The sequence below is a fragment of the Lichenostomus cassidix genome, unplaced genomic scaffold (genome assembly GCF_008360975.1).
Source record: "Lichenostomus cassidix isolate B80296 unplaced genomic scaffold, HeHo_3.0 HiC_scaffold_812, whole genome shotgun sequence".
Taxonomy (NCBI): domain Eukaryota; kingdom Metazoa; phylum Chordata; class Aves; order Passeriformes; family Meliphagidae; genus Lichenostomus; species Lichenostomus cassidix.
In genome coordinates, this window is record NW_028147570.1 from 8,122 (window position 1) to 34,711 (window position 26,590).

The window sequence follows — 26,590 nt, forward strand, 5'->3', positions numbered from 1 at the left end:
AGCATCTCTCCCTCCCTCGATCCCAAATCCACACGGGAAATATTCTGGAATATTCCCAGGAAAAAACCCTTTCCTGGGATTTCCTGGTGCCTCCCAGCGTTGGAACAACAAAAAATTCCCGAAGTCCACCAAATCCTGGGATTTTCCCAATTTTTTCCATGCAATTCCCGGGATTTCCTCCTCCCATTCCCAGGATTTTCCAGGGATTTTTCGTGGGAATTTTCCCATTCCCGTTTTCCAGGGTTTGCAAAAATTCTGATTTTTTTTTTTAGGGAAAATTTTATCCCAGGTGGGAATTCTGGGATATTTCAGTGGGAATTCTCATCCCAAATTTTTCCAGATAATCAGGACAGATTTCACTCCTGAGCTTTTTTTCTTTTTTTTTGGGAATTCTGGCCAAGCCTGAGGAATTTCGGGAATTTTTTACGGCTTTCATCCCAATTTTAAAGTTTTTTTAGGATCCAAATCCCAAACCAAAGGAATTTCCTCTTCCTCATGTCGTCAATCCCGGAATTCCTGGAATTCCGGGCTTGGAATTCCCAGAATTCCCAAACCCATCCCAACCCCGCTCCTCAATTTTTTGGGAATTTTCCAACCCAACTTTAGCCATTCCCAAATCCAGGATTTTCCCTTCCTTCCAAATCCTTCAATTTTCACCAAAATCTTGGAATGCTGGGCTGGGGGAAAAAAAAAATAATTGGATTTTTCCAAAAAAATCTCTGTAAATATCCCAGAAATCCATTGGAATTTTGGTTTTTTCCCCAAAAAATTTCCGACAATTCCGCGTTTGATACCTCAGATAATAAATTTATGGAATTTCAAGGATTAAAATCAGGATTTTTTTTTTTTTTAAAAGCCCATTTTCCAGAGGTTTGGGAATGTCTAATTAGCATATTCCAATATGCAAATGAGATGCAAACGAGCTGTTGAAATAGAAGGTTTTTTGGTTTTGTTTTTTTTTAATTTTTATTGCAGGTTTTACAAAAATATGACAAAAAATAAATTAAAAAGAATAAAATAAATTAAACCTCCTCCCCTCCCCCCCTTTCCTTTTCCAGGAATTCCCACAGAATTCCCAAAAAAATGAACAAAAAAAATCAAGGAAAAAGCCATTCCCAAATTTTTTCCTTCCGCACCCGGCGAAATTCCGGAGGTTTTTTGGGTTTTTTTTTTTGGGGAAAAAGGGATAAAAACCCACCGTGGATTTTTGGGAATTCCTCATTCCCTCTGGGATGAAGGGATGGAAATCCTTCCGGGATTTTTTCTGGAGGGAAATGGGATCAGAGCCGTTCCCAAGTTTTTTTTTGGGATGGAAACCCATTGTGGGATGGAGGGAGAGGAGAGAAATTCCCCCTGAGTTTTGGGATTCCCGACATTCCCAGCTTTTCCCGGGATTTGCTCCAGGATCTCCCTGGGGGGGATTGGGATCCTCCTGACCCCACATTCCCAAAACTCCATCCCAATCCCAAAACTCCATTCCCAATTCCCAAATCTCCATCTCCAATCCCAAATCTCCATTCCCAATCCAAATCCCAAATCTCCATCTCCAATCCCAAAACTCCAATCCCAAATCTCCATCTCCAGTCCCAAATCTCCATCTCCAGTCCCAAATCTCCATTCCCGATCCAAATCCCAAAACTCCATTCCCAATCCCAAATCTCCATTCCCAATCCAAATCCCAATACTCCATTCCCAATTCCTAAAGCTCTGCCCTCAATTCCCTACTTTCCATCCCTAATTCCCAAAACTCCATCCCAATCCTAATCCCAAAACTCCATCCCAATCCCAAATCTCCATCTCCAATCCCAAATCTCCGTTCCCAATCCAAATCCCAATACTCCATTCCCAATTCCTAAAGCTCTGCCCTCAATTCCCAACTTTCCATCCCTAATTCCCAAATCTCCATCCCCAAAATTCTGTCCCAATCCCAAATCTCCATCCCCAATCCCAAAACTGTCCCCAATCTCCATTCCCAATTCCAAGCTCAGTCTCCAATCTCAAATCTCCATTCCCAAACTCTGTCCCAAATTCCCAAGCTCTGTCCCCAATCCCAAATTTCTGTTTCCACATTCCCAAAACTCTCTCCCAAATTCCAGGTCTCCATCTCCAATCCCAAAATTTCATCCCCAATCCCAAATCTCCATTCCCAATCCCAAATCTCCTTCCCCAATCCCAAAACTCCATCCTGTCATACCCAAACTTCAGCTCCAATCCCAAACTCCATCTCCAATCCTAAATCTCCATTCCCAATCCCAAATCTCTATTCTCAATTCTAAACTCCATCCCTAATTCCAAACTCTCCCCAATCCCAAATCTCCATTCCCAATTCCCAAACCTCCATCCCAAATCTCCATTCCCAATCCCAACCTCAATTCCCAATCTCCATCCCCAATCCCATAGGATTTCCCCTCCAATAGGATTTCACACTTCCCTTTCCCTTTTAGGAATCCCAACCCTTCCTGCCCTTATTGCTGCAAAAAATGGCTTCGATTTCGGACCTCCCTTCCCAAAAAAAACCCAAAAAACCCCCAAAATTCCATGGATTCTCCCAAAGGCGGGCCAGGCACAGCGACAGGGGTTCTCCCCTTTCCCAGCCCTTCCCTCTTTTCCCGGATTTCTCCCTTTGGGAATGGCGCTGAGCTGCGGGCGGTGGCGGCGCGCGATTGTCCCCAAGTGCCACCGCCCCGGCGAAAAGCAGGGATCGGAATCCCGGAGCGAATTCCCGGATCCCGGAGCGCGTTCCCGGCAGGAATCAGGATCCCGGAGCGCGTTCCCGGCAGGAATCGGGATCCCGGAGCGCGTTCCCGGCAGGAATCAGGATCCCGGAGCGCGTTCCCGGCAGGAATCGGGATCCCGAAGCACATTCTCGGATCCCGGAGCGAATTCCCGGATCCCGGAGCGCATTCCCGGCAGGAATCAGGATCCCTGATCGCGTTCCCGGCTCGGATTGAGTTCTCGGAGTGAATTCTCGGATCCTGGAGCGCGTTCCCGGAACCTATCGGGATCCCGGAGCGCGTTCCCGGCAGGAATCGGAATCCCGGAGCGCATTCCCGGACCATATTCCCGGATCCCGGAACGCGTTCCCGGCGCATTCCCGGATCCCGGAGGGCATTCCCTGTGCGGATCGGGATCCCGGAGCGCGTTCCGGGCACTGATTGAGATCCCAGAGCGCATTCCCGGCACGTATCGGGATCCCGGAGCGCGTTCCTGCATCCTAGAGCGCGTTCCCGGCAGGGGTTGGGATCCCGGAGCACATTCCCAGATCCCAGACCGAGTTCCCGACTCGGATCGGGATTCCAGAGAGAGTTCCCGGCTCAGATCGGGATCCCGGAGCGCATTCTCGGATCCCGGAGCGCGTTCCCGGCACGGATCGCGTTCCCGGATCGAGATCCCGGAGCTCATTCCCGGTGCTGATCGGGATCCCGGAGCGCGTTCCCGACAGGGATCAGAATCCCGGATCCCGGAGCGCGTTCCCGGCTCGGATCCCGCTGGAAAAGCTGCGCGGATTCCAGGGAATCCTTCCCGCGGCAGAGGCTAAGCAGCTCCCACCCCATTCCCACCCCATTCCCTCCCCTCCTCGCCCCGCACCGCCCCGGTGACGCGAGCGCCTTATTGCGACAAAAAAAAATCCCAGGGAATTCGGGGCTTTCGGGAATTTCCAGCCGGGAAAGGCTCGGCGAGGCTCCCGCTGGGATTTGGGATGAGGGAGAAGCGTTTGGGATTTGGGACTTTAGTGCAAGAAACGCTGCCCCATGCACGGCGTTCCCGGGAAATGCTGCTCCCCCGGCTGGAAAAGGTCCTGGGAAGCTGGGGAGGGAATTTTTTGGGGATATTTTTGGGATTCGGGGTGAGGGAGCGGGGCTGAGGCACGGCTGAATGGGGCGAAAATCCCGGGAATCCCGGAATTCCAGGAGCGCGGTGATCCCGGAGGATCCAAAGGCTGAGCCGCGGCGTGTCGGGGAGCGGGGGAAGGTTTGGGATGTTCCAAAAACCGGGATAACTCCTCCCGGTGAGCCTGGAAAGGTTCGGGATGCTTCAAAAACCGGGATAACTCCTCCCGGTGAGCCTGGGAAGGTTTGGGATGCTCCAAAAACCGGGATATCTCCTCCCGGTAAGCCTGGAATTCCACCGTGATTTTCCAGGATTTCCCAGTCTTTCTCAGGCTTTTCTAGGCTTTCTCAGGATTTCCAGGATTTCCCAGGATTTTCCAGGACCTTACAGATTTTCCCAGGATTTTCCAGGCTTTCCCAGGATTTTCCAGTTTTCCCCAGGCTTTTCTAGGCTTTCCCAGGATCTTACAGGTTTTCCCAGGCTTTCCCGGTATTATTTCCCAGGCTTTCCCGGTATTATTTCCCAGGCTTTCCCGGTATTTCCCAGTTTTTCCCGGTATTTCCCAGTTTATCCCAGTTTCTCCCAGCCTTTCCCAGCTCTCAGTTCTCCACCCGCTCCGCTCCATCTCGACTCCCGGGGCGGTGGCGGCGACTCCGCGCGGCGGGGCCGGGGGGACACGCGGGGACACAGCACAGCGGAGCGCCGGCGCGACCCGGGAGGCCACCGGAGCGACTCGGGGCGACACCGGAGCGACTCGGGGCGACACCGACCACCGAGCCCGGTCCCGAGCTAGCCCCGCGGGCGAGCGGCGGCGACAGGCTGCCGATAGCCACGGCGGCGCGGAGCAAGGACCGAGCGGCTCCCCGCTGCCCGGAGCCCCCCGGAGCTCCGGTTAGAGCCTCGGCCCGCCGCCCTCCTCCTCCGCCCGGCTCTCCGCCTCCTCCCGCCCTCCCTCCTCGTTCAGATGAGCCTTCCCGCTCGTTGCCCGCTCCCCCGCGTCCACCGACGGCCCAGCCCGGGGCTGCGGGGACGAACCGGCGGCGGCTCCGTTGCCACCGAGCCCTTCGGACTTGCCGAAATTGAAGAGCTTGCCGGGATTGAACGGCTTGGTGGGCGATTGCACCTTCTCGGTGCTCGCGTCCCGCTTAGTCTCGGGGGATTTGAGGAATTTGAAGCTGAGGAATCCCGGCAGTTTGTTCTCGCTGCCCGTCGGCGATTGCGGCGATCGCGCCGCTCCGGTTCCTCCGCCCGCCGCGCCGCCCGACAGGAACTTCCCCTGCAGCGGGATGATCTGCTTGAGCTTCAGCACGTTGTTGGTGGCCAGCAGCGAGCTGGGCCGCTTGGGTTTGTCGCTCCCGTGGCCGGAGGAGCCGCCGGAGGTTTTGCCCTTGGCCTGGCTCTTGTCGTGGCTCGGGTCCTGCGCGGTGGCCTCGGGTTTGGTGTCGTCGCGGGTGGCTTCGCGCTCCTTGCGCGCCTGGAGCTCGGCGTGGCGCTGCCGCTCCTCCTCCTCGCGCTTGCGGCGCTGCTGCTGCTGGAAGTGGTGCTGCGCCTGGCGCTCGTGCTTCTGGGGACGGCGACACGGGGACAGGGTGAGGACAGCGTGAGGGGACACAGGGACAGTGGTATGAGGGCATGGGGACACCGGGCATGGGGACAGCGGGCATGGGGATCGTGCTGCTCGTGCTTCTGGGGACGGCGACATGGGGACGTGGGGACAGGGGGACACGGGGACACTGTGGGGATCCTGCCGCTCATGCTTCTGGGGACAGGGATAGTGACATGCGGACGTGGGGACAGTGGCCATGGGGACAGTGCCACGGGGACATGGGACATGGGGACAGTGTGGGGGGACAGCAGGACAGCTGCATAGGGGCATGGGGACAGCGGGCATGGGGACAGCGGGCATGGGGACACTGCAGAGATCCTGCCGCTCGTGCTTCTGGGGACAGTGACAGAGCCGTGGGGACATGGGGACACCGGGTATGGGGACAGCACGGGGGGACACTGGGTGTGGGGACAGCGGGCATGGGGACACCAGGCATGGGACACTTCTGGGAGCCACACCAACCCCCAGGGACACCTCGGGGATCCTGATGGCCACGGGAACACTGTGGGAATCCAACCAGGTCCAGGGACACCTTGGGAACCCCACTGGCCCTTGGGGACACCTTGGGGACACATTGGGGACACCTTGGGGACCCCAACCCCTCACAGGACACACCTTGAAGGCCTCGCGGCGTTGGTACTCCAGCTTGGCCATCTCCTCGGCCACCCAGGCGGGAATGTCCGGAATGGCCACCTGGATGACGTACTTGAGGAGCAGCGCGAAGTGCTGGGGACATGGGGACAGGGATGAGCGTCCGGCTGATCCCAAATCCATCCCAAAATCCATCCCTAAATCCACCCCAAAATCCATCCCAAAATCCATCCCATCCCAAAATCCACCCCATCCCATCCCACCAACCCTATACCTCCAGCATCACCATGGAGCCAAAACCCCAGCAAGAATTTTGGGATCCCAGGTCTGCCCAGACCCCGAGATGACCCTCAGGATGACCCCTGGGATGACCCCATGGCTGACCCCATACCTCCAGAGCCACCACAGAGATGATGGCTCCCTTGGGACTGAGCCAGGGGAAGATCTTTGGGATCCTGGCCCTGCCTGACCCCATATCCTGGACTGACCCTCAGGATGACCCTCAGGATGACCCTCAGGATGACCCCATGGCTGACCCCATGGCTGACCCCATGGCTGACCCCGTACCTCGAGCACCACCACGGACACGATGACCCCGTAAGATCTTTCTTTGGGATCTTTGGGATTTTGGGATCTTTGGGATCTTTGGGATCCTGGCCCAGCCCTGACCCCAGACCCCAGACCCCATGGCTGACCCCATGGCTGACCCCATACCCCTGGCTCACCCCATGGCTGACCCCATACCCCTGACTGACCCCATGGCTGACCCCATGGCTGACCCCATACCTCGAGCACCACCACAGACACAATGACCCCGGAAGAGCTTTCTTTGGGATCTTTGGGATCGTTGGGATCCCGGCCCTGCCTGACCCCATATCCTGGACTGACCCTCAGGCTGACCCCATGGCTGACCCCATGGCTGACCCCGTACCTCGAGTACCACCACGGACACGATGGCTCCCTCGGGGCTCAGCCAGGGGAAGAGGCGCTGCAGCTGGCCGCACTGGGCGATCAGGTAGCAGTTGACCACGATGGCCAGGACACCCATGGCCTCCATCACCTTCTGCAGGACAGGGGACAGGGGACAGCCCTGTCACACCCCCACCGTGTCCCCAAAGTGTCCCCAGTGTCCCCGAGGTCACCAAGGTCCCCACTGATGTACCTGAGGTCCCCACTTGGTGTTCCCAAGGTGCCCAAGGTACCCACTAGGTGTCCCTGAGGTCCCTGCTTGGTGTCCCTGAGGTCCCCAAGGTCCCTGCTTGGTGTCCCTGAGGTCCCCAAGGTCCCCACTCAGTGTCCCCAATATCCTTAACATCCCCAATGTCCCCAGTCCCCCCAACATTCCCAATGTCCCCAAGGTCCCCAGTGCCCCCAATGTCGCCAAGGTCCTCAATGTCCCCAGTGTCTCCAATGTCTCCAATGTCCCCAAGGTCCCCAATGTACTGAAGGTCCCCAAGGTCCTCAGTGTCCCCAATGTCTCCAATGTCCCCAATGTCCCCGATGTCCCCAGTGTCCCCAATGTCCCACCTGCCACTGCCCAATGCTCTGGACATGCTGGCCGAAGGGTCCCTGCAGGCCCAGGGTTGAGTCCCAGATCCAAACCACCCCAACATCCCCAATGTCCCTAAGGTCCCTGATGTCCCCAACGTCCCCAGTGTCCCACCTGCCACTGTCCAATGCTCTGGACATGCTGGCCGAAGGGTCTCTGTGACCTCAGGGTTGAGCCCCAAATCCAAACCACCCCAATGTCCCCAAGGTCCCCAACATCCCCAATGTCCCTGGTGTCCCTAAGGTCCCTGATGTCCCCAATGTCCCCGATGTCCCCAGCGTCCCACCTGCCACTGTCCAATGCTCTGGACGTGCTGGCCGAAGGGTCTCTGTGACCTCAGGGTTGAGCCCCACATCCAAACCACCCCAAGGTCCTCAGTGTCCCCAATGTCCCCAACATCCCCAATGTCCGCAAGATCCCTAATGTACTCAAGGTCCCTGATGTCCCCAGGGTTCCCAAGGTCCTCAGTGTCTCCAATGTCCCCAAGGTCCCCAATGCCCCCAAGGTCCCTAATGTCACCAATATCCCCAAGGTCCTCAATGTCCCTGATGTCCCCAATGTACTCAAGGTCCTCAAGGTCCTCAGTGTCTCCAATGTCTTGAATGTCCTGAAGTTCCTCAATGTCCTCAATATCCCCAATGTCCCCAAGGTCCCCAACATCCCCAATGTCCCTGGTGTCCCTAAGGTCCCTGATGTCCCCGATGTCCCCGATGTCCCCAGCGTCCCACCTGCCACTGGCCGATGCTCTGGACGCGCTGGCCGAAGGGTCTCTGCAGACCGGTGCAGAGCTTGAAGGCGTCGCTGCGGATCTCCAGGACGTTGTTGACCAGCGCGCACATGGCGGCCAGCGGGAAGGCCGAGGAGAAGAGGACAACGTAGCCGAACTGGATGAACATCTCCTGGTAGTCCTGGAAGGTGTCCTGAGGAATCGGGGAGAAATCGTGGGGTTTTGGGAAATTTTGGGATGCGGGGTTGGGAAGTGGGTGGGGTGTGCGGTTTGGGATGTGCTGGGGAGAGGGGAATGGGTGTGGGTGGGGTTTGGGGTTTCCTGGTGGGTTTTGTGGGATCACTGGAGGTTTTTATGGGATCACTGGTGGGTTTTGTGGGATCACTGGAGGTTTTTATGGGATCACTGGTGGGTTTTGTGGGATCGCAGATGGTTTTTATGGAATTACTGGTGGGTTTTATGGGATCACTGGTGGTTTTTTATGGGATCATTGATGGTTTTCATGGAATCACAGGTGGGTTTATGGGATCATAGGGGGTTTTTTGGGATCACAGGTGGTTTTATGGGATCACTGGGGGTTTTATGGGATCACTGGGGGTTTTATGGGATCATTGGGGGTTTCTATGGGATCACAGGTGGTTTTATGGGATCACAGGTGGTTTTAATGGGATAACTGTGGGTTTTTATGGGATCATTGAGGGATTTTTATGGGATCACTGGAGGTTTTAATGGGATCACTGGTGGTTTTTATGGGATCACTGGAGGTTTTTATGGGATCACTGGTGGTTTTTATGGGATCACTGGGGGTTTTATGGGATCACTGGGGGTTTTATGGGATCACTGGTGGTTTTTTATGCCCGGGCACAGCCAGGCTTGCATCCAGCCCCTGCCACCACCTCCCCGGGGGACACAGGTGACAAAGAGGACACAGATGATACGGATGACAAAGGTGACACAGGTGACAAAGGATGACAAATGTGGCAAAGGGTGGCAAAGGGTGGCAAAGGTGACAGAGGTGCCACAGATGCCAAATGTGCCACAGGTAACAAAGGTGACACAGGGGCCAAAGGTGACACAGATGACAAAGGTGACAAGGGAACACAGGTGACAAAGAGGCCACAGGCAACACAGGTGACACAGATGATAAAGGTGAGAAGGGGACAAAGATGAGACAGGTGCCACACGTGCCAGAGGTGCCACAGGTGCCAAATGTGCCAAGGGTGACACAGGTGACAAAGGGGCCACAGATAACAAAGGTGACACAGGTAATAAAGGTGACAAAGATGACACAGGTGACAAGGGTGACACAGGTGACAAAGGGGCCACAGATAACAAAGGTGACACAGGTAATAAAGGTGCCAAAGGTGACACGGGTGCCACAGGTGACAAAGGTGCCAAAGGTGCCACAGGTACCACAGATGACAAAGGTGACACGGGTGCCACAGGTAATAGAGATGACAAAGGTGCCACAGGTGCCACAGGTGCCACAGGTGACAAAGGTGCCACAGGTGCCACAGGTGCCACCCACCACCCACCTCATACTTCTTCATGCAGCTCTCCACCTCGGCCTGCGTCAGCTGCGTGGAGAAATCCTCCTCGGGCGGGTCGATCCACGACGCTCGGTTCCTCTTCCTCCCCTCCTCCTCTCCCTCCTCCTCCTCCTCCTCCCTCCTCCTCCTCCTCCTCGCCACGCCGCCCGTCTCCCTGGCCGGGCTTCCCCCCGGGGCGGCTTCGGCCTCCTCCTCCTCCTCCTCGTCGCCCATGTCGAACACGGCGGCGGGGTCCATGCCCTTCTCCACCATGGTGGGGCTGCCCTCCTCCAGGAACGGCTCCTCCTCGTGGCCAGCGGGCTCGGCGCGCCGCTCGCCGCGCTCGATGAAGCTCACCTGGGGGAGGAACGGTGGGAATGAATGATTTTTATAAATATGTGTTTTATATGTATTTATATGTTTTCGCCGCGCTCGATGAAGCTCACCCTGGGGGAGAAATGGTGGGAATGAATATGTCAATTGTGTGAATAAATGGTTTTTGTAAATGTGTGTTTTATATATCTTTGTATATATGTATATATATATTTTAATCTTTGTATCTTTATATATATGTGTGATATATATAAAATATATAAATATACAATTATATATATAAATGTATGATATATAAATAATATAAATTATATATAAATGAGAGAAATTTTATATATAGATATAAATGATATAAATGATATATATATAGCGTATATATATATATTTCTAGCACATATATTTATGTGCTAGAAATGTGGTGAGAAATACACACTTGCTCACCTGGGGGAGAAATTATAGAAACAAATATGTAAACGGTGTGAATAAATGATTTTTATCAATATGTATTTAATATGTATTTAGATATTTATATGATAGCTATAAAATATATAAATAAACGATATAGACGTATTCTATATAAATTAGATAAATAATATATATGATATATTATTATTATCTATTACTATATTATATTATATTATATTATATTATATTATATTATGTTATGTTATATTATATAATATAATATTATATTATATTATATTATATCTTATATCTTATATCTTATATCTTATATATTATTATATGTATTATTATATGTATTATTAGGTATTATTATATATTATTATATATTATTATATATCAAATAATTCACTATACATCATACACATCACACACTAATCCATCCCTACAACCACCACATTCCCAAAAAACCTCCAATTCCTCCCCATCACCTTCTTCAGCTTCAGCCCCGCGCAGTCCAGCGCGCTCTCCTCCTCCTCCTCCTCCCCTCCTCGCCGCTCTTCCTCCTCCTCCTCCTCCTCCTCGGGCACTCCGCACCCTCCGTTCACGCACTTCTTGCCGCTCTCGGCTCCGGGCTGCGCTGGTCGCCGCGGGGCGAGCAGGCGGAGCAGGGCGCGGGCGAGCTGTCGCAGGCGGGGCACGCTGATGTCGCCGCGGCGCAGGCGGCGGTACAGGTGCGGCTGCGACACCTCGCGCACGTTCTGCAGGAACTGCCGCGTGATCAGCAGCGTCGCCAGCATCTGGTGGGGACACCGAGGGTGGGGTGGCGGGTCACCTACCCTGCCGAGGGGGGGGGTGGCCCCGCGGGGTGGGTGATGGATTCTGGTGTCCCCACGGGGTACCTGCTGCTTTCTGGTGTCACTGTCCCTCTCTTGTCCTCAAGAGGTCCCCGCTCCTCCCCATTGTCCCCACAAGGTCCCTGCTCTTTCTGGTGTCCTCACGAGGTCCCCGCTCCTCTCTGGTGTCACTGTCCCTCTCTGTTGTCCCCACGAGGTCCCTGTCCCTCTCTGGTGTCCCCACGAGGTCACTGCTCCTCTCTGGTGTCACTGTCCCTCTCTGTTGTCCCCACGAGGTCCCTGTCCCTCTCTGGTGTCCCCACGGGGTCCCTGCTCCTCTCTGGTGTCACTGTCCCTCTCTGGTGTCCCCACGGGGTCCCTGCTCTTTCTGGTGTCCCCATGAGGTCCCCGGTCCTCTCTGGTGTCACTGTCCCTCTCTGGTGTCCCCACGAGGTCGCTGCTCCTCTCTGGTGTCCCTGCTCCTCCCTGTCGTCCCCACAGTGTCCCCACCCCTCCACACGGCTGCGCTGGCAGCGCAGGACCGCCAAACCCTGCGTGTCCCTCCTGGGTGTCCCCTCCTGCTGTCCCCTCCTCCATATCCCTCCTGTGATGTCCCCCCCCGCTGTCTTCTCCTCCATGTCCCCTCTTGTGTGTCCCCACCTTTGATGTCCCCTTCTGTCCCCTCCTGCTGTCCCTCCTCCTGCCACCCCCACCACTAACACCCACACCCTCTGCGCGCTGGGGACACCTCGGCTACACTTCGGGGACACAGGGTGACACTTTGGGGACACCCGGCGACCCTGCCACCCCCTCCTGCACCTTTGATGTCCCCTTCTGTCCCCTCCTCCTGCCACCCCCACCACTACCCACACCCTCTGCGTGCTAGGGACACCTCGGCTACACTTCGGGGACACTCGGGGACACAGGGTGACACTTTGGGGACACCCGGCGACACTGCCACCCCCTCCCCCGAAGCTCCTACTTTGGAGACTCCCAGCGTCCAGCAGGAGCGCAGGAGGCGCCTGAGGAAGATGAGGGAGAGGTGGAGGTGGAGGAGGATGGAGGGGAGCAGAGCCTCCCGGAGCTGCCGCGCGAGGCTCTGCGACAGGGACAGGATGAGCAGGAGCTGCGGAAGGGACACGGCGACACGCACACGGCGACACGCACACGGCGACACGCACACGGTGACAGCACGGCGACACCACGAGGGACACACATGTAGAGATGAGCCGTGAGCAGCGCTGGGAGGCGCCGAGGGGTGGGGACATCGGTGGGGACATCGGTGGGGACACCGGCGGGGTGGGAGGGGTTTGGGGACAGTTTGGGGACACCCAGCGAGGTGTGGTGGGGTCGGAGGGGTTTGGGGACACTTTGGGGATACTCAGTGGGGTGTGGTGGTGGTGGCGGGAGTGGGATGAGAATGGTGTGGGGACAGTTTGGGGACACGTGCGGGGACATCAGTGGGGTGCGGTGGGGTGGGAGGGGTTTGGGGACACTTTGGGGACATGCAGTGGGGTGTGGTGGTGATGGTGGGAGGGGAATGAGAGGGTTTGGGGACACTTTGGGGACATGCAGTGGGGTGTGGTGGTGATGGCTGGAGGGGAATGAGGGGGTTTGGGGACACTCTGGGGACACTCTGGGGACACTCCGGTAGGGTTTCCACAGGCGAGGACACTCTGGGAACACTTTGGGGACACTCAGGTGTTGCAGTGATGGTGGCAGGAGTGGAATGAGGGGGTTTGGGGACACTTTGGGGACACTTTGGGGACACTTTGGGGACACTCAGGGATTGCAGTGGTGGTGGCAGGAGTGGAATGAGGGGGCTTGAGGACACTTTGGGGACACCAGGCAGGGTCCCCACATGCAGGGACACCCGGCAGGGTGCGGTGATGGTGACAGGAGTGGGATGAGGGGGGTTGGGGACACTTTGGGGACACTTTGGCGTCCCCTCACCTCCTTGAGGCGCTCCATGTCCTTGAGGTAGAATCCGATGTAGAAAAGGCTCAGGTAGGAGTTGACGAACTGGAACTGCGGGAGGAGGGTGACAGTGACACAGGTGTCCCCGCGGTCACCTCGGTGTCCCCGCGGTGGTGGCAGGAGCATTCCTGTCCCCTCGTGTCCCCTCAGCGGGGGGTTGGGACCTCTCCAGTCCCCTCTGTCCCCTCTGTCCCTCACCCAGAGCTGCCAGGACCTCTCTGGTCATTTCTGTCCCCTCAGAATCCCTCAAGTCCCCTCTGTCCCCTCACCAAGAACCACTGGGACACTCCCAGTCCCTCCCAGTCCCCTCTCCAGTCCCCTGCAGTCCCTGCAGTCCCCTCCAGTCCCTCCAGTCTCCCCCAGTGTCCCCAGTGTCCCCTCACCAAGAGCCACCGGGCCACTCCCAGTCCCTCCCAGTGTCCCCCCAGTCCCCCCAGTCCTCTCCAGTCCCTCCCAGTCCCATTGTCCCCTCACCAAGAGCCACTGGGACACTCCCAGTCCTTCCCAGTCCCAGTGTCCTCCCAACCCTCCCAGTGCCCCCAGTGCCCCCAGTGTCCCCAGTGTCTGCAGTCCCTCCCAGTGCCCCCAGTGCCCCCAGCGCCCCCAGTGTCCCCAGTGTCCCCAGTCCTAGTGTCCCCTCAGTGCCCCCAGTGCCCCCAGTGTCCCCAGTGTCCCCAGTGTCCCCAGTGTCCCCAGTGCCCCCAGTCCCAGTGTCCCCAGTGCCCCCAGTGTCCCCAGTGTCCCTAGTGTCCCCAGTCCCAGTGCCCCCAGTGTCCCCAGTGTCCCCAGTCCCCTCACCAGCACGATTTTGATGATGAGATGTTTCTCATAGGCGCTCTGCAGCCGGTAGTTCTCTGCAGGGCACAGTGTGGAGTCAGGGCGGTTTGGGGGGTCACAGCCACCCCCAGGGCCACCCCAGGGCCACCCCAGGGCCACCTCAGGGCCACCACGCACCCATGTCATTGAGCCACAAGGCCACTTTCTTGTAGAGCTCGTCGCAGGCGGTGACAATGACAGCCAGGATGATCTTGGGCAGGAAGCGAAGGATGCGCGGCAGCTCGGGGACACTGAGCACGAACTCCTGCGGGGACAGCGTGGGGACAGTGTGGGGACACAGTGGGGACAGCTTGGGGACAGCGTGGGGACAGTGTGGGGACAGTGTGGGGACAGCGTGGGGATGGGGTTAGGGACAGGGTGGGGACAGGGATGGGATGGGATGGGATGGGGACAGGGACAGGGATGGGGAAAGGGATGGGGACAGGGATGGGACAGGGTTAGGGACAAGGACAAGGATGGGTATAGGGACAGTGAAAAGGACAGGGAAAGGATGAGGAACAGAGACAGGGACAAGGACAGGGACAGGGATAGGGACAGGGACAGGGGACAGGACCAGGATGAGGTTCAGGACCAGGATCGGGGTCAGGAATAGGATCAGGATCAGGGACAGGACCAGGATGAGGATCAGGGTGAGGAATAGGGTCAGGATCAGGACCAGGATCAGATTTGAGGACAGGGACAGGAGCAGGAGCAGGAGAAGGATCAGGACCAGGTTTGGGGACAGGGACAGGGACAGGGATGGGACAGGGAGAGGGAGAGGGAGAGGGAGAGGGAGAGGGACAGGGACAGGGCCAGGGCCAGGGCCAGGGATGGGACAGGGATGGGACAGGGACAGGGACAGGGACAGGGACAGGGACAGGGACAGGACCAGGCTTGGGGCCAGGACCAGGGCCAGTGACTGTGACAGTGACAAGGACAGGGCCAGGGCCAGGTTTGCAGGCAGGGACAGGGACAGGGACAGGGCCAGGTTTGGGGACAGGGACAGGGCCAGGTTTGGGGACAGTGCCAGCGCCCCACCTGGAGCTGGAAGCAGGCGAGCATGAGGAGGAAGACGAGGCAGAGGCAGGCGAGGCAGACGGGGAGGCTGACGAGGCTCTGGAACAGCAGCCGCTTCCAGGGGGGATAGTAGAACTCCTCAGCACTCGTCACGGGGCTGATCCGCTTCATCCCCTGTGTGGGGAACAGCAGGTGTGACCCTATAACTCTGTGGGGTGTCTCTGAACCCCCTGGGATAGGATCCCCCAAAAGGGGTGAAATCCCCCAAAAGGAATGGGATACCCGAAAAGGGAATCCTAGGGGGGATAATAGAACTCCTCAGCACTCATCACGGGGCTGATCCGCTTCATCCCCTGTGTGGGGACAGCAGGTGTGACCCTATAACTCTGTGGGGTCTCTCTGAACCCCCTGGGATGGGATCCCCTCAAAAGGAATGGGATCCCCCAAAAGGGAATCCCAGGGGGGATAATAAAACTCCTCGGCGCTCATCACGGGGCTGATCCGCTTCATCCCCTGTTTGGGGTGGGACGGCAGGTGTGACCCTATAACTCTGTGGGGTGTCTCTGAACCCCCTGGGATGGGATCCCCTCAAAAGGGGTGAAATCCCCCAAAAGGGGTGAAATCCGCCAAAAAGGGAGTCCCAGGGGGGATAATAGAACTCCTTGGCGCACATCACAGGGCTGATCCGCTTCATCCCCTGTGTGGGGACAGCAGGTGTGACCCTATAACTCTGTGGGGTGTCTCTGGCAGCCTGGGATAGGATCCCCCAAAAGGGGTGAAATCCCCCAAAAGGAATGGGATACCCGAAAAGGGAATCCTAGGGGGGATAATAGAACTCCTCAGCACTCGTCACGGGGCTGATCCACTTCATCCCCTGTGCGGGGAACAGCAGGTGTGACCCTATAAATCTGTGGGGTGTCTCTGAACCCCCTGGGATGGGATCCCCTCAAAAGGGATGGGATACCCCAAAAGGGGTGAAATCCCCCAAAAAGGGAGTTCCAGGGGGGATAATAGAACTCCTCGGCGCACATCACAGGGCTGATCCACTTCATCCCCTGTGTGGGAACAGCAGGTGTGACCCTATAAATCTGTGGGGTGTCTCTGAACCCTCTGGGGTTGGGGTCCCCCAAAAAGGAATGGGATCCCCAAAAGGGAGTTCCAGGAGGGATGATAAAACTCCTCGGCACTTATCACGGGGCTGATCCGCTTCATCCCCTGATTGGGGTGGGACGGCAAAGTGTGACCCTATAAATCTGTGGGGTCTCTCTGAACCCCCTGGGATGGGATACCCCAAAAGGGGTGAAATCCCCCAAAAGGGGTGAAATCCCCCAAAAGGGATGGGATACCCCACAAGGAATGGGATTTTTCCCAAGTAATGGGATTTTTCCCAAGGACCAGGACATTTCCCAAGGAACAGGACTTTTCCCAAGGAACAGGACTTTTCCCAAGGACCAGGACATTTCCCAAAAACCAGGACTTTTCCCAAGTAATGGGATTTTTCCCAAGAAACAGGATTTTTCCCAAGGAAGGGGATTTTTCCCAAGGAATGGGACCTTTCCCAAATAACAGGACTTTTCCCCAAGGACCAGGACATTTCCCAAGGAACAGAATTTTTCTCAAGTAATGGGATTTTTCCCAAGTAATGGGATTTTTCCCAAGGACCAGAACCTTTCCCAAGGGCCAGGACATTTCCCAAGGGCCAGGACATTTCCCAAGGAACAGGACTTTTCCCAAGGAACTGGAATTTTCCCAAGGACCAGGACATTTCCCAAGGACCAGGATTTTTCCCAAGAAATGCAACTTTTCCCATAGACTAGGACATTTCCCAAAGACCAGGACATTTCCCAAGAAATGGGACATTTCCCAAGCACCAGGATTCCCCCAAGGACCAGGATTTTCCCCAGGACCAGGATCCCCAGGCTCTGACCCGGAATTGGGGTCGCGGCTCCTCCAGGGACTCGGCCGGGCTGTCCAGCGTCCCCCACTTGTAGGCGAACTCGGCGCCGCGGCGTTTCCACTCCTCCAGGAAGAGCGTGGCCCAGACCACGTTGAAGAGAGCGAAAACCACGCAGGAGATGTCCTGGCTGGTCTGGGGGACAAACGGCGCCCACTGACCCCAAAATCAGGGGTTGGGGGATTTGGGGGAAAGGGAGGGAATATGGAGGAGGGGTGGGGAAATCTCAGGGAAGGGTGGGAAGTGCAAAAGGAGAGATGGAAAACCCAAGAGGGATTGAAAACCCACAAGGAAGGAAGAAAAATCCAAAAGGAGGGATGGAAAACCCTAAAGGAGGGATGGAAAACCCTAAAGGAGGGATGGAAAACCCAAAAGAAGGGTGGAAAACTCAAAAGAAGGGATGGAAAACCCAAGAGGGATGGAAACACCAAGGAGGGACTGAAAACCCACAAAAAATCCCACACAGAAGTTTGGAAAACCCCAAAGAGGGATGGAAAACCCACAAGGAGGGAAGAAAAACCCACAAGGAGGGATGCAAACCCCAAGGAGAGATGGAAACCCCAAGGAGGGAAGAAAAACTCACAATGAGGGATGGAAACCCCAAAAAGGGAAGAAAAATCCACAAAGAAGGACTGAAACCCCAAGGAAGGATGGGAAACCCCAAGGAGGGACACAAATGCCCCAGGAAGACCAGGAACCTCCCTGTGACCCCAAACCCTGTGACCCCAAGCCCCAAACCCCATCATCCCAAATCCCATCACCCCAAACCCCAAACTCTGTGACCCTATGACAACCCCAAACCTCAAACCCCGTGACCCCGAACCCTGTAACCCAAACCCCAAATCCTATGACCCCAATCCCCAAACTCCAAATCCCATGACCCCAAACTCTGTGACCCCAAACCCTTTGACCACAAACCCCAAAGTCCAAACCCCCTAACCCCGTGACCCCAAATCCCATGACCCCAAACTCTGTGACCCCAAGCCCCAAACCCCAAACCCCAAACTCCAAACCCCATGACCCCAAACCCCAAACCTCAAACCCCATGACCCCAAACTCTGTGACCCCAAACTCCAAACCCCATGACCCCAAACCCCAAACCCTGTGACCCCAAGCCCCAAACCCCAAACCCCGTGACCCCAAATCCCGTGACCCCAAACCCCAAACTCTGTGACCCCAAACTCCAAACCCCCTGACCCCAAACCCTGTGACCCCAAACCCCAAATCCCACCTGGTCGCTGTCGGTGAAGGTGTATAGGATCGACCCGAACACCGCTGGGTACACCATGGCCGAGGTGTAAAACCCCAACCAGGCGAAGTACATGGCGATCTTCACCCCGAAATAGTCACAGATGTCATCTGGGGGGACAGCGGGGTCAGCGATCCCAAAAACAACCAGGGAAACCCCAAAAACCACCCCAGATAACCCCAAAATAGTCACAGATGTCAATTGGGGGGACAGCGGGGTCAGCGATCCCAAAAACAACCAGGGAAACCCCAAAAACCACCCCAGATAACCCCAAAAACCACCCCAGATAACCCCAAAAACCACCCCGGGAAACCCCAAAAACCACCCTGAGTAACCCCAAAAAACCACCCCAGATAACCCCAAAAACCACCCCAGATAACCCCAAAAACCACCCCGGGAAACCCCAAAAACTACCCTGGATAACCCCAAAAACCACCCCGGGAAACCCCAAAAACTACCCTGGATAACCCCAAAAACCACCCCAGATAACCCCAAAAACCACCCCAGGGAAACCCCAAAAACCACCCCAGATAACCCCAAAAACCACCCCAGGGAAACCCCAAAAAACACCCTGAGTAACCCCAAAAAACAACCCCAGATAACCCCAAAACCCACCCCAGATAACCCCAAAACCACCCCGGGAAACCCCAAAAACTACCCTGGATAACCCCAAAAACCTCCCCAGATAACCCCAAAATAGTCACAGATGTCATCTGGGGGGACAGGGGGTGTCAGCAGGGCTGTGACCCTAAGACCTCAATAGGGTCAGCCCAAAACCCCAATGGGGTCATCCCAAAGTCTCACTGAGGGGCTGGGACCCCAAAACCCCCCCAAGGGTGACCCCAAACCCCCCCGGTGACCCCAAAACCCCCAAATCTCACCAAGGGGCTGAGCCTCGCACACCGCCTGCATCCAGGTGACCCCAAATCCCTCCAAAAACCCAAAATTCCCCCCAAACCCCCAAATCTCACCGAGGGGCTGCGCCTCGCACACCGCCTGCACCCAGGTGACCCCAAATGACCCCAAAAACCCCAAATCGCCCCAAATCCCCCCAAAATCTCCCCCAAACCCCAAATCTCACCGAGGGGCTGTGCCTCACACACCACCTGCACCCAGGGTGACCCCAAATCCCCCCAAAAACCCCAAATTCCCCCAAAACCCCCAAATCTCACCGAGGGGCTGTGCCTCGCACACCACCTGCACCCAGGGTGACCCCAAACCCTCTGGAATGACCCCAAAACCCCCAAATCTCACCGAGGGGCTGCGCCTCGCACACCGCCTGCACCCAGGACTTCATGAGGCGCTTTAGGATTCTCTGCTCGTGCAGCGGGAAGAGCTGCTGGATCACCCCGCGGGCCGCCAGCTCCGGGACTGCGACAGGGGACAGTGGGGACAATGGGGTCAGTGGGGACACTGGGGTCAGTGGGGTTAATGGGAACAGTGGGGTTAATGGGGACAGTGGGGACAAGGGGGTCAGTGTGGTCAATGGGGTTAATGGGGGCGATGGGGTTAATGGGGACAATGGTGACATGGGGCCTGTAGGGTTAATGGGGACAGTGGGGACAATGGGGTTAATGGGGACAGTGGGGATAATGGGGACAATGGGGACAATGGGGACAGAGAACAGCTGCTGGATCACCTCAAGGGCTGCCAGGTCCAGGACTGGGACAGGGGGACAGTGGGGTTAATGGGGTTAATGGGGACAGTGGGGTTAATGGGGTTAATGGGGACAGTGGGGACAATGGGATCAGTGGGGTTAATGGGGACAGTGGGGACAGTAGGGACAGTGGGGGCAATGGGGATAATGGGGGTAATGGGGACAATGGGGACAGTGGGGTTAGTGGGGACAGTGGGGACAATGGGGTCAGTGGGGTTAATGGGGATAATGGGGACAGTGGGGACAATGGGGACATGTGGTGTTAGGGACACCCCGGGGACCCCCAATGGCCCCAGGCCACCAGCTCTGGGACTGCAACAAGGGGACAGAGGGGACAATGGGTCAGTGGGGACAATGGGGTCAGTGGGGTTAATGGGGTCAGTGGGGACAGGGAACAGCTGCTGAATCACGGGCTGCCAACTCCGGGACTGGGACAGGGGACAGTGGGGTTAATGGGGACAGTGGGGACACTGGGGTCAATGGGGTTAATGGGGTCAATGGGGACAGTGGGGTTAATGGGGTCAGTGGGGTTAATGGGGACAGTGGGGACAATGGGGTCAATGGGGTTAATGGGGTCAATGGGGACAGTGGGGTTAATGGGGACAGTGGGGACAATGGGACAGTGGGGACAATGGGGTTAATGGGGGCGATGGGGTTAATTGGGTGCCACCAGGTGTCATTGCAGTGCCATTGGGTGGCATGACAGTGTCACCAAGTGCCATGGCAATGTCATGGCAGTGTCACCAGGTGCCATGGCAGTGCCATGGCAGTGTCACCGGGGGTCATGGCAGTGTCACCAAGTGCCATTGGGTGCCATGGCAGTGTCACCAAGTGCCATGGCAATGTCATGGCAGTGTCACCAGGGGTCATGGCAGTGTCGTGGCAGTGTCACCAGGGGTCACGGCAGTGTCACCAAGTGCCATTGGGTGCCATGGCAGTGTCACCAGGTGTCATGGCAGTGTCACCAAGTGCCATGGCAGTGTCACCAGGGGTCATGGCAGTGCCATTGGGTGCCATGGCAGTGTCACCAGGTGCCATGGCAGTGTCGCCAAGTGCCATATCAATGCCATGGCAGTGTCACCAGTGCCACAGCAGTGTCCCCAGTGCCACACTCACTGATGGGCTGTCCCTCCAGGAAGTGGATGTTGTGCAGAGCCTCTCCCTGCTTGGCGCGCAGGTTCTCCAGCCAGTACCGGATGATGTTCTGCCGCTCCTGCGGGGACACCGCCGTGGGCCACCTGGCCTGTCCCCTCCCTGCCCCATATCCTATGCCCCAAATCCCACAGCCCATAGCCAAATCCCAAATCCCATTTCCCACCTGCGAGGTGAAGAAGTAGAGCTTGTTCTCGATGTTCTCGTAGATGTAATCCTCTTCACCATCCTATACCCATATCCCATACCCAAATCCCATATCCCAAACCTGAAATCCCAAATCCCAAACCCCACATCCCAAATCCCATATCCCACATCCCATATCCCATACCCAAATCCCATATCCCCAAATCCCAAATCCCAAACCCCAAACCCCACCTGCGATGTGAAGAAGTAGAGCTCTTTCTCGATGATCTCATAGATGTAATCCTCCTCACCATCCCATACCCCACATCCCATATCCCATATCCCACATCCCACATCCCACATCCCATATCCCATATCCCATATCCCATATCCCATATTCCATATCCCATATCCCACATCCCAAACCCCAAATCCCATTTCCCACCTGTGAGGTGAAGAAGTAGAGCCCATTCTCGATGTTCTCGTAGATGTAATTCTCCTCACCATCCCATACCCCATACCCCATACCCCATACCCCATATCCCATATCCCATATCCCATATCCCATATCCCATATCCCATATCCCATATCCCACATCCCATACCCACATCCCAAACCCCAAATCCCATATCCCAAACCCCAAACCCCAAATCCCACCTGTGATGTGAAGAAGTAGAGCTCGTTCTCGATGTTCTCGTAGATGTAATCCTCCTCACCATCCCATACCCCACATCCCATATCCCATATCCCAAATCCCAAATCCCAAATCCCAAACCCCACCAGTGATGTGAAGTAGAGCTCGTTCTCGATGTTCTCGTAGATGTAATCCTCCTCACCATCCCATATCCATATCCCATACTCCATATCCCATATCCCAAACCCTAAACCCCAATCCCACCTGTGATGTGAAGAAGTAGAGCTCATTCTCAATGTTCTCGTAGATGTAATCCTCCTCACCATCCTATACCCATACCCCAAATCTCATACCCAAATCCCATACCCACATCCCAAACCCCATATCCCATATCCCAAACCCCAAACCCCATTTCCCACCTGTGATTTGAAGAAGTAGAGCTCGTTCTCGATGTTCTCGTAGATGTAATCCTCCTCACCATCCCATACCCATATCCCATACCCCATATCCCAAATCCCAAACCCTAAACCCCAAACTCCAAACCCCAAATCCCACCTGTGATGTGAAGAAGCAGAGCTCGTTCTCGATGTTCTCCTAGATGTAATCCTCTTCACCATCCTATACCCCATACCCCAAATCCCATACCCAAATCCCATATCCCCGATCCCAAACCCGAAATCCCAAATCCCAAACCCCAAACCCCAAACCCCACCTGCGATGTGAAGAAGTAGAGCTCGTTCTCGATGTTCTCGTAGATGTAATCCTCCTCGCAGGAGAAGCTCCTCATGCCGCCGCCGAACTCTGCCTTCACGGGTTTGCGCAGCCCGATCTCGTCAGCGCCGCGCAGCAGGCTGGGGACACCATGGGGACACCAAGGGGACACGGAGGGGACACAGTGAGACACGCTGGGGACACCATGGGGACACCAGGGGACACAGAGGGGACACAGTGAGACACGCTGGGGACACCATGGGGACACCAGGGGACACGGAGGGGACACAGTGAGACACGCTGGGGACACCGAGGGGACACAATGGGACAGGCTGGGGACACCCTGGGGACACAAGGGGACATGGAGGGGACACAGTGACACACGCTGGGACACCCAGGGGACACCCAGGGGACACCATGGGACATGGAGGGGACACAATGGGACATGGAGGGGACACCAAGGGGACACACTGGGACATGGAGGGGATATGGTGGGGACATGCTGGGACACGCTGGGGACATGCTGGGACACCGAGGGGACACCATGGGACATGGAGGGGACACAATGAGACACACTGGGGACACTGAGGGGACACCAGGGGACATGGAGGGGACACAATGAGACACACTGGGGACACTCTGGGGACACTCTGAGGACACTGAGGGGACACTCTAGGGACATAGCTGAGGGCACTCTGGGGACACTCTGTGGATACACTGGGGACATGGAGGGAACACAGAGAAGACACACGGGGGACATGCTCGGGACACTCAGGGGACACTCAGGGGACACTCTAGGGACACCAGGTGACACGAGGGGACAAGGTCCCACCTCTCGTAGGTGGCGGTGACGAAGAAGGCGTAGACCCGCGTGTGCTTGTGGTGCCGAACCTGCACGATGAGCTCGGGGATGCCCAGGCGGATGTGGTTCAGCAGCCACAGCAGCGTGTGGTCATCTGTGCTGTCTGCGGGGGACAGCACGGCGTGTCCCGTGTCCCCAGCCGTGTCCCCAACCCTCCATGTGTCCCCATTCCTCCATGTGTCCCCAACTTTCCATGTGTCCCTATCCCAGTCCCCATCCCTGTCCCCAACCCTCCGTGTGGTCATCTGTGCTGTCTGCGGGGGACAGCACAGCATGTCCCATGTCCCCAGCTGTGTCCCCAACCCTCTGTGTGTCCCACATCCTGGTACCCAACCCTTCATGTGTCCCCAACCTTCCATGTGTTCCTATCCCAGTCCCAAACCCTGTCCCCAACCCTCTGTGTGGTCATCTGTGCTGTCTGCGGGGGACAGCAGTGCTGTGTGTCACCCCGTGTCCCCAGCCGTGTCCCCAGCCATGTCCCCATTCCTCCATGTGTCCCCAACTTTCCATGTGTTCCTATCCCAGTCCCCATCCCTGTCCCCAACCCTCTGTGTGGTCATCTGTGCTGTCTGCGGGGGACAGCACAGCATGTCCCATGTCCCCAGCCGCGTCCCCAACCCTCCATGTGTCCCCATTCCTCCACGTGTCCCACATCCTGGTCCTCATCCCTGTCCCAAACCCTCCGTTGGGGTGTGCTGTCTGCCAGGGGACAGCAGTGCTGTGTGTCACCCCGTGTCCCCAGCCACGTCCCCAACCCTCCATGTGTCCCACATCCCGGTACCCAACCCTCCATGTGTCCCCATTCCTCCATGTGTCCCTATCCCAGTCCCAAACCCTGTCCCCAACCCTCCGTGTGGTCATCTGTGCGGTCTGCCAGGGGACAGCAGTGCTGTGTGTCACCCTGTGTCCCCAGCCGTGTCCCCAACCCTCCATGTGTCCCCACCCTGGTCCCCATCCTGTGTGTCCCCCATCCCTTCCCATGTCCCTCATCCCAGTCCCCATTCCTGCCCATCTCCCCATCCCTCCCCCACACCCCTGTCCCTTTTCATGTCCCCATCCCTTCCTGTGTCCCAGTCCCATTGTCCCCATCCCTCGTGATGTCCCCATCCCTTCATCCCCATCCCATGTCCCAGTCTCATTGTCCCCATCCCTTCATCCCCATCCCATGTCCCAGTCCCATTGTCCCCATCCCGGTCCCCATCCCTTCCCATGTCCCAGTCCCATTGTCCCCATCCCTCGTGATGTCCCCATCCCGGTCCCCATCCCTCCACACATTCCCCATCCCAGTCCACTTCACTCCATATATTCACAGTCTGTCCCCTTTGTCCCCATCCCTTCCCATGTCCCATGTCCCCCATCCTTGTCCCCATCCCTCCCCATGTCCCCATCCCTTCATCCCAATCCCTTCACACGTCCACCATCCCAGTCCCCATCACTCCCTGTGTCCTCAACCACTTCCCATGTCCCCCATCCTTGTCCCCATCCCTTTGTCCCCATCCTTCCACACAGCCCCCATTCTGGTCCCCTTCACCCCAAACGTTCTCAACAGCTCCCTGTGTCCCCCATTGTCCCCCATCCCTCCCCATGTCCCCATCCCTGTCCCCATCTGTTCCCATCTGTTCCCATGTCCCTCATTCCAGGCCTCATCCCTCCCCACACTCTCATCCCTCTCCACATCCCACATCTCTCTCCACATCCCACATCCCGGTTTCCCCACGCACACCCCAATCCCACCTTCCCTGAACACTTCCCAATCCCGATTTTCCCCAGCTACATCCACCCCATCCCAATTTCCCGGCACACATCCCAGTCCAAATTCCCCGAACACATCCCAATCCCTCTTCCCCCAAACACAGCCCAATCCCGATTTCCCAGCCACATCCACCCCAATCCTGATTTTCCCAAACACATCCCAATCCCGATTTTCCCCAGACCCACCCCAATCCCAGTTTCCCTGAACACATCCACCCCAATCCCGATTTTCCTGAACACATCCCATTCCCGATATTCCCAGGCACACCCCAATCCCGGTTTCCCAGCCACATCCCAATCCCAATTTCCCCTAACACACCCCAATCCCGCTTTCCCAAACGCATCCCAATCCCAATTTCCCAGCCACATCCACCCCAATCCCGATTTTCCCAGACACATCCCAATCCCATTTTCCCCTGAACACATCCCAGTCCCGATTTCCCCACCCACACCCACCCCAATCCCGATTTTCCCCAGCCCCATCCCAATCCCGATTTTCCCAAACACACCCCAATCCCACTTTCCCAGCCCCATCCCAATCCCAATTTCCCTGCCCCATCCCAATCCCCTGAACACATCCCAATCCCGATTTTCCCCAGCCCCATCCCAATCCCTCTTTCCCCACCCACACCCACCTCAATCCCGATTTTCCCCAGCTCCATCCCAATCCCGATTTTCCTGGCCCCATCCCAATCCCTCTTTCCCCACCCATACCTATCCCAATCCCGATTTTCCCCGGCCCCATCCCAATCCCAATTTCCCTGCCCCATCCCAATCCCTCTTTCCCCACCCACACCCACCCCAATCCCAATTTCCCAGCCCCATCCCAATCCCGATTCCCATCCCTACCCGGGAATGTCATGAGCACATCGCAGTTCTCGGTGGGCACCGTTTTCATCCAGGCCTTGTGGGACATGATGTAGCGCCCGGCCTGGAGCAACCTCTTCCCGAAGAGTTTATCTGCCGGGAACGGACCAAAATCCCCGGGAATCCATCAAAATCCCCGCGAAATAGATCCCAAAAATCCCGGGATGGCCGCAGGACGCGTCCCCGGTTGTCCCCAAGAGGCCACGTACAGGTCACAGCGGCGACACCGCCCCGGGATCGGATTTCTCCACCGGCAGATCCCAAAAAAACCACCCCCGACAGCTGCGGGGAGGAGCCGCCAGCGCGTCCCGCCACCCCCGAGGTGCCGAATGTCGCGGGGTGTCACCCCAAAGTCCCCTCACCTCCTGCCGGCGCCCCCCGGCAGGGCCGCGGCTGCGAGGGATGGAGAAC

The 26,590-nt window shown here is 56.6% G+C and overlaps 1 protein-coding gene across 1 annotated transcript; it reads right to left on the reverse strand.

The window, feature by feature from the left end:
• Positions 1 to 3,574: 3,574 nt before the first annotated feature.
• LOC146422041 (anoctamin-8-like) lies at positions 3,575 to 26,590 on the reverse strand. The gene is made up of 19 exons (XM_085046778.1): positions 26,542 to 26,590; positions 26,162 to 26,272; positions 23,531 to 23,663; positions 22,700 to 22,838; positions 21,191 to 21,287; positions 19,672 to 19,788; positions 18,400 to 18,527; positions 17,142 to 17,303; positions 15,236 to 15,388; positions 14,336 to 14,462; positions 14,180 to 14,235; positions 13,358 to 13,432; positions 12,387 to 12,530; positions 11,060 to 11,368; positions 9,840 to 10,190; positions 8,306 to 8,497; positions 6,960 to 7,091; positions 6,053 to 6,163; positions 3,575 to 5,395 (listed from the first exon to the last, which is right to left on the reverse strand). The coding sequence occupies exons 2-19, from the start codon at positions 26,226 to 26,228 to the stop codon at positions 4,724 to 4,726; spliced, it is 3,165 nt and encodes a 1,054-aa protein (XP_084902904.1). The 5' UTR covers positions 26,229 to 26,272; positions 26,542 to 26,590; the 3' UTR covers positions 3,575 to 4,723.

Excerpts from the sequence above, each read along its gene's own strand:
- LOC146422041 (XM_085046778.1), bottom strand. The coding sequence starts at position 26,228 with ATGTCCCACAAGGCCTGGATGAAAACGGTGCCCACCGAGAACTGCGAT. Across the intron at positions 14,463-15,235 it reads TCGCCTGCTTCCAGCTCCAG|GAGTTCGTGCTCAGTGTCCC; the intron begins GTGGGGCGCTGG and ends CTGTCCCCGCAG. Across the intron at positions 6,164-6,959 it reads TGTCCGTGGTGGTACTCGAG|CACTTCGCGCTGCTCCTCAA; the intron begins GTACGGGGTCAG and ends CCATGTCCCCAG.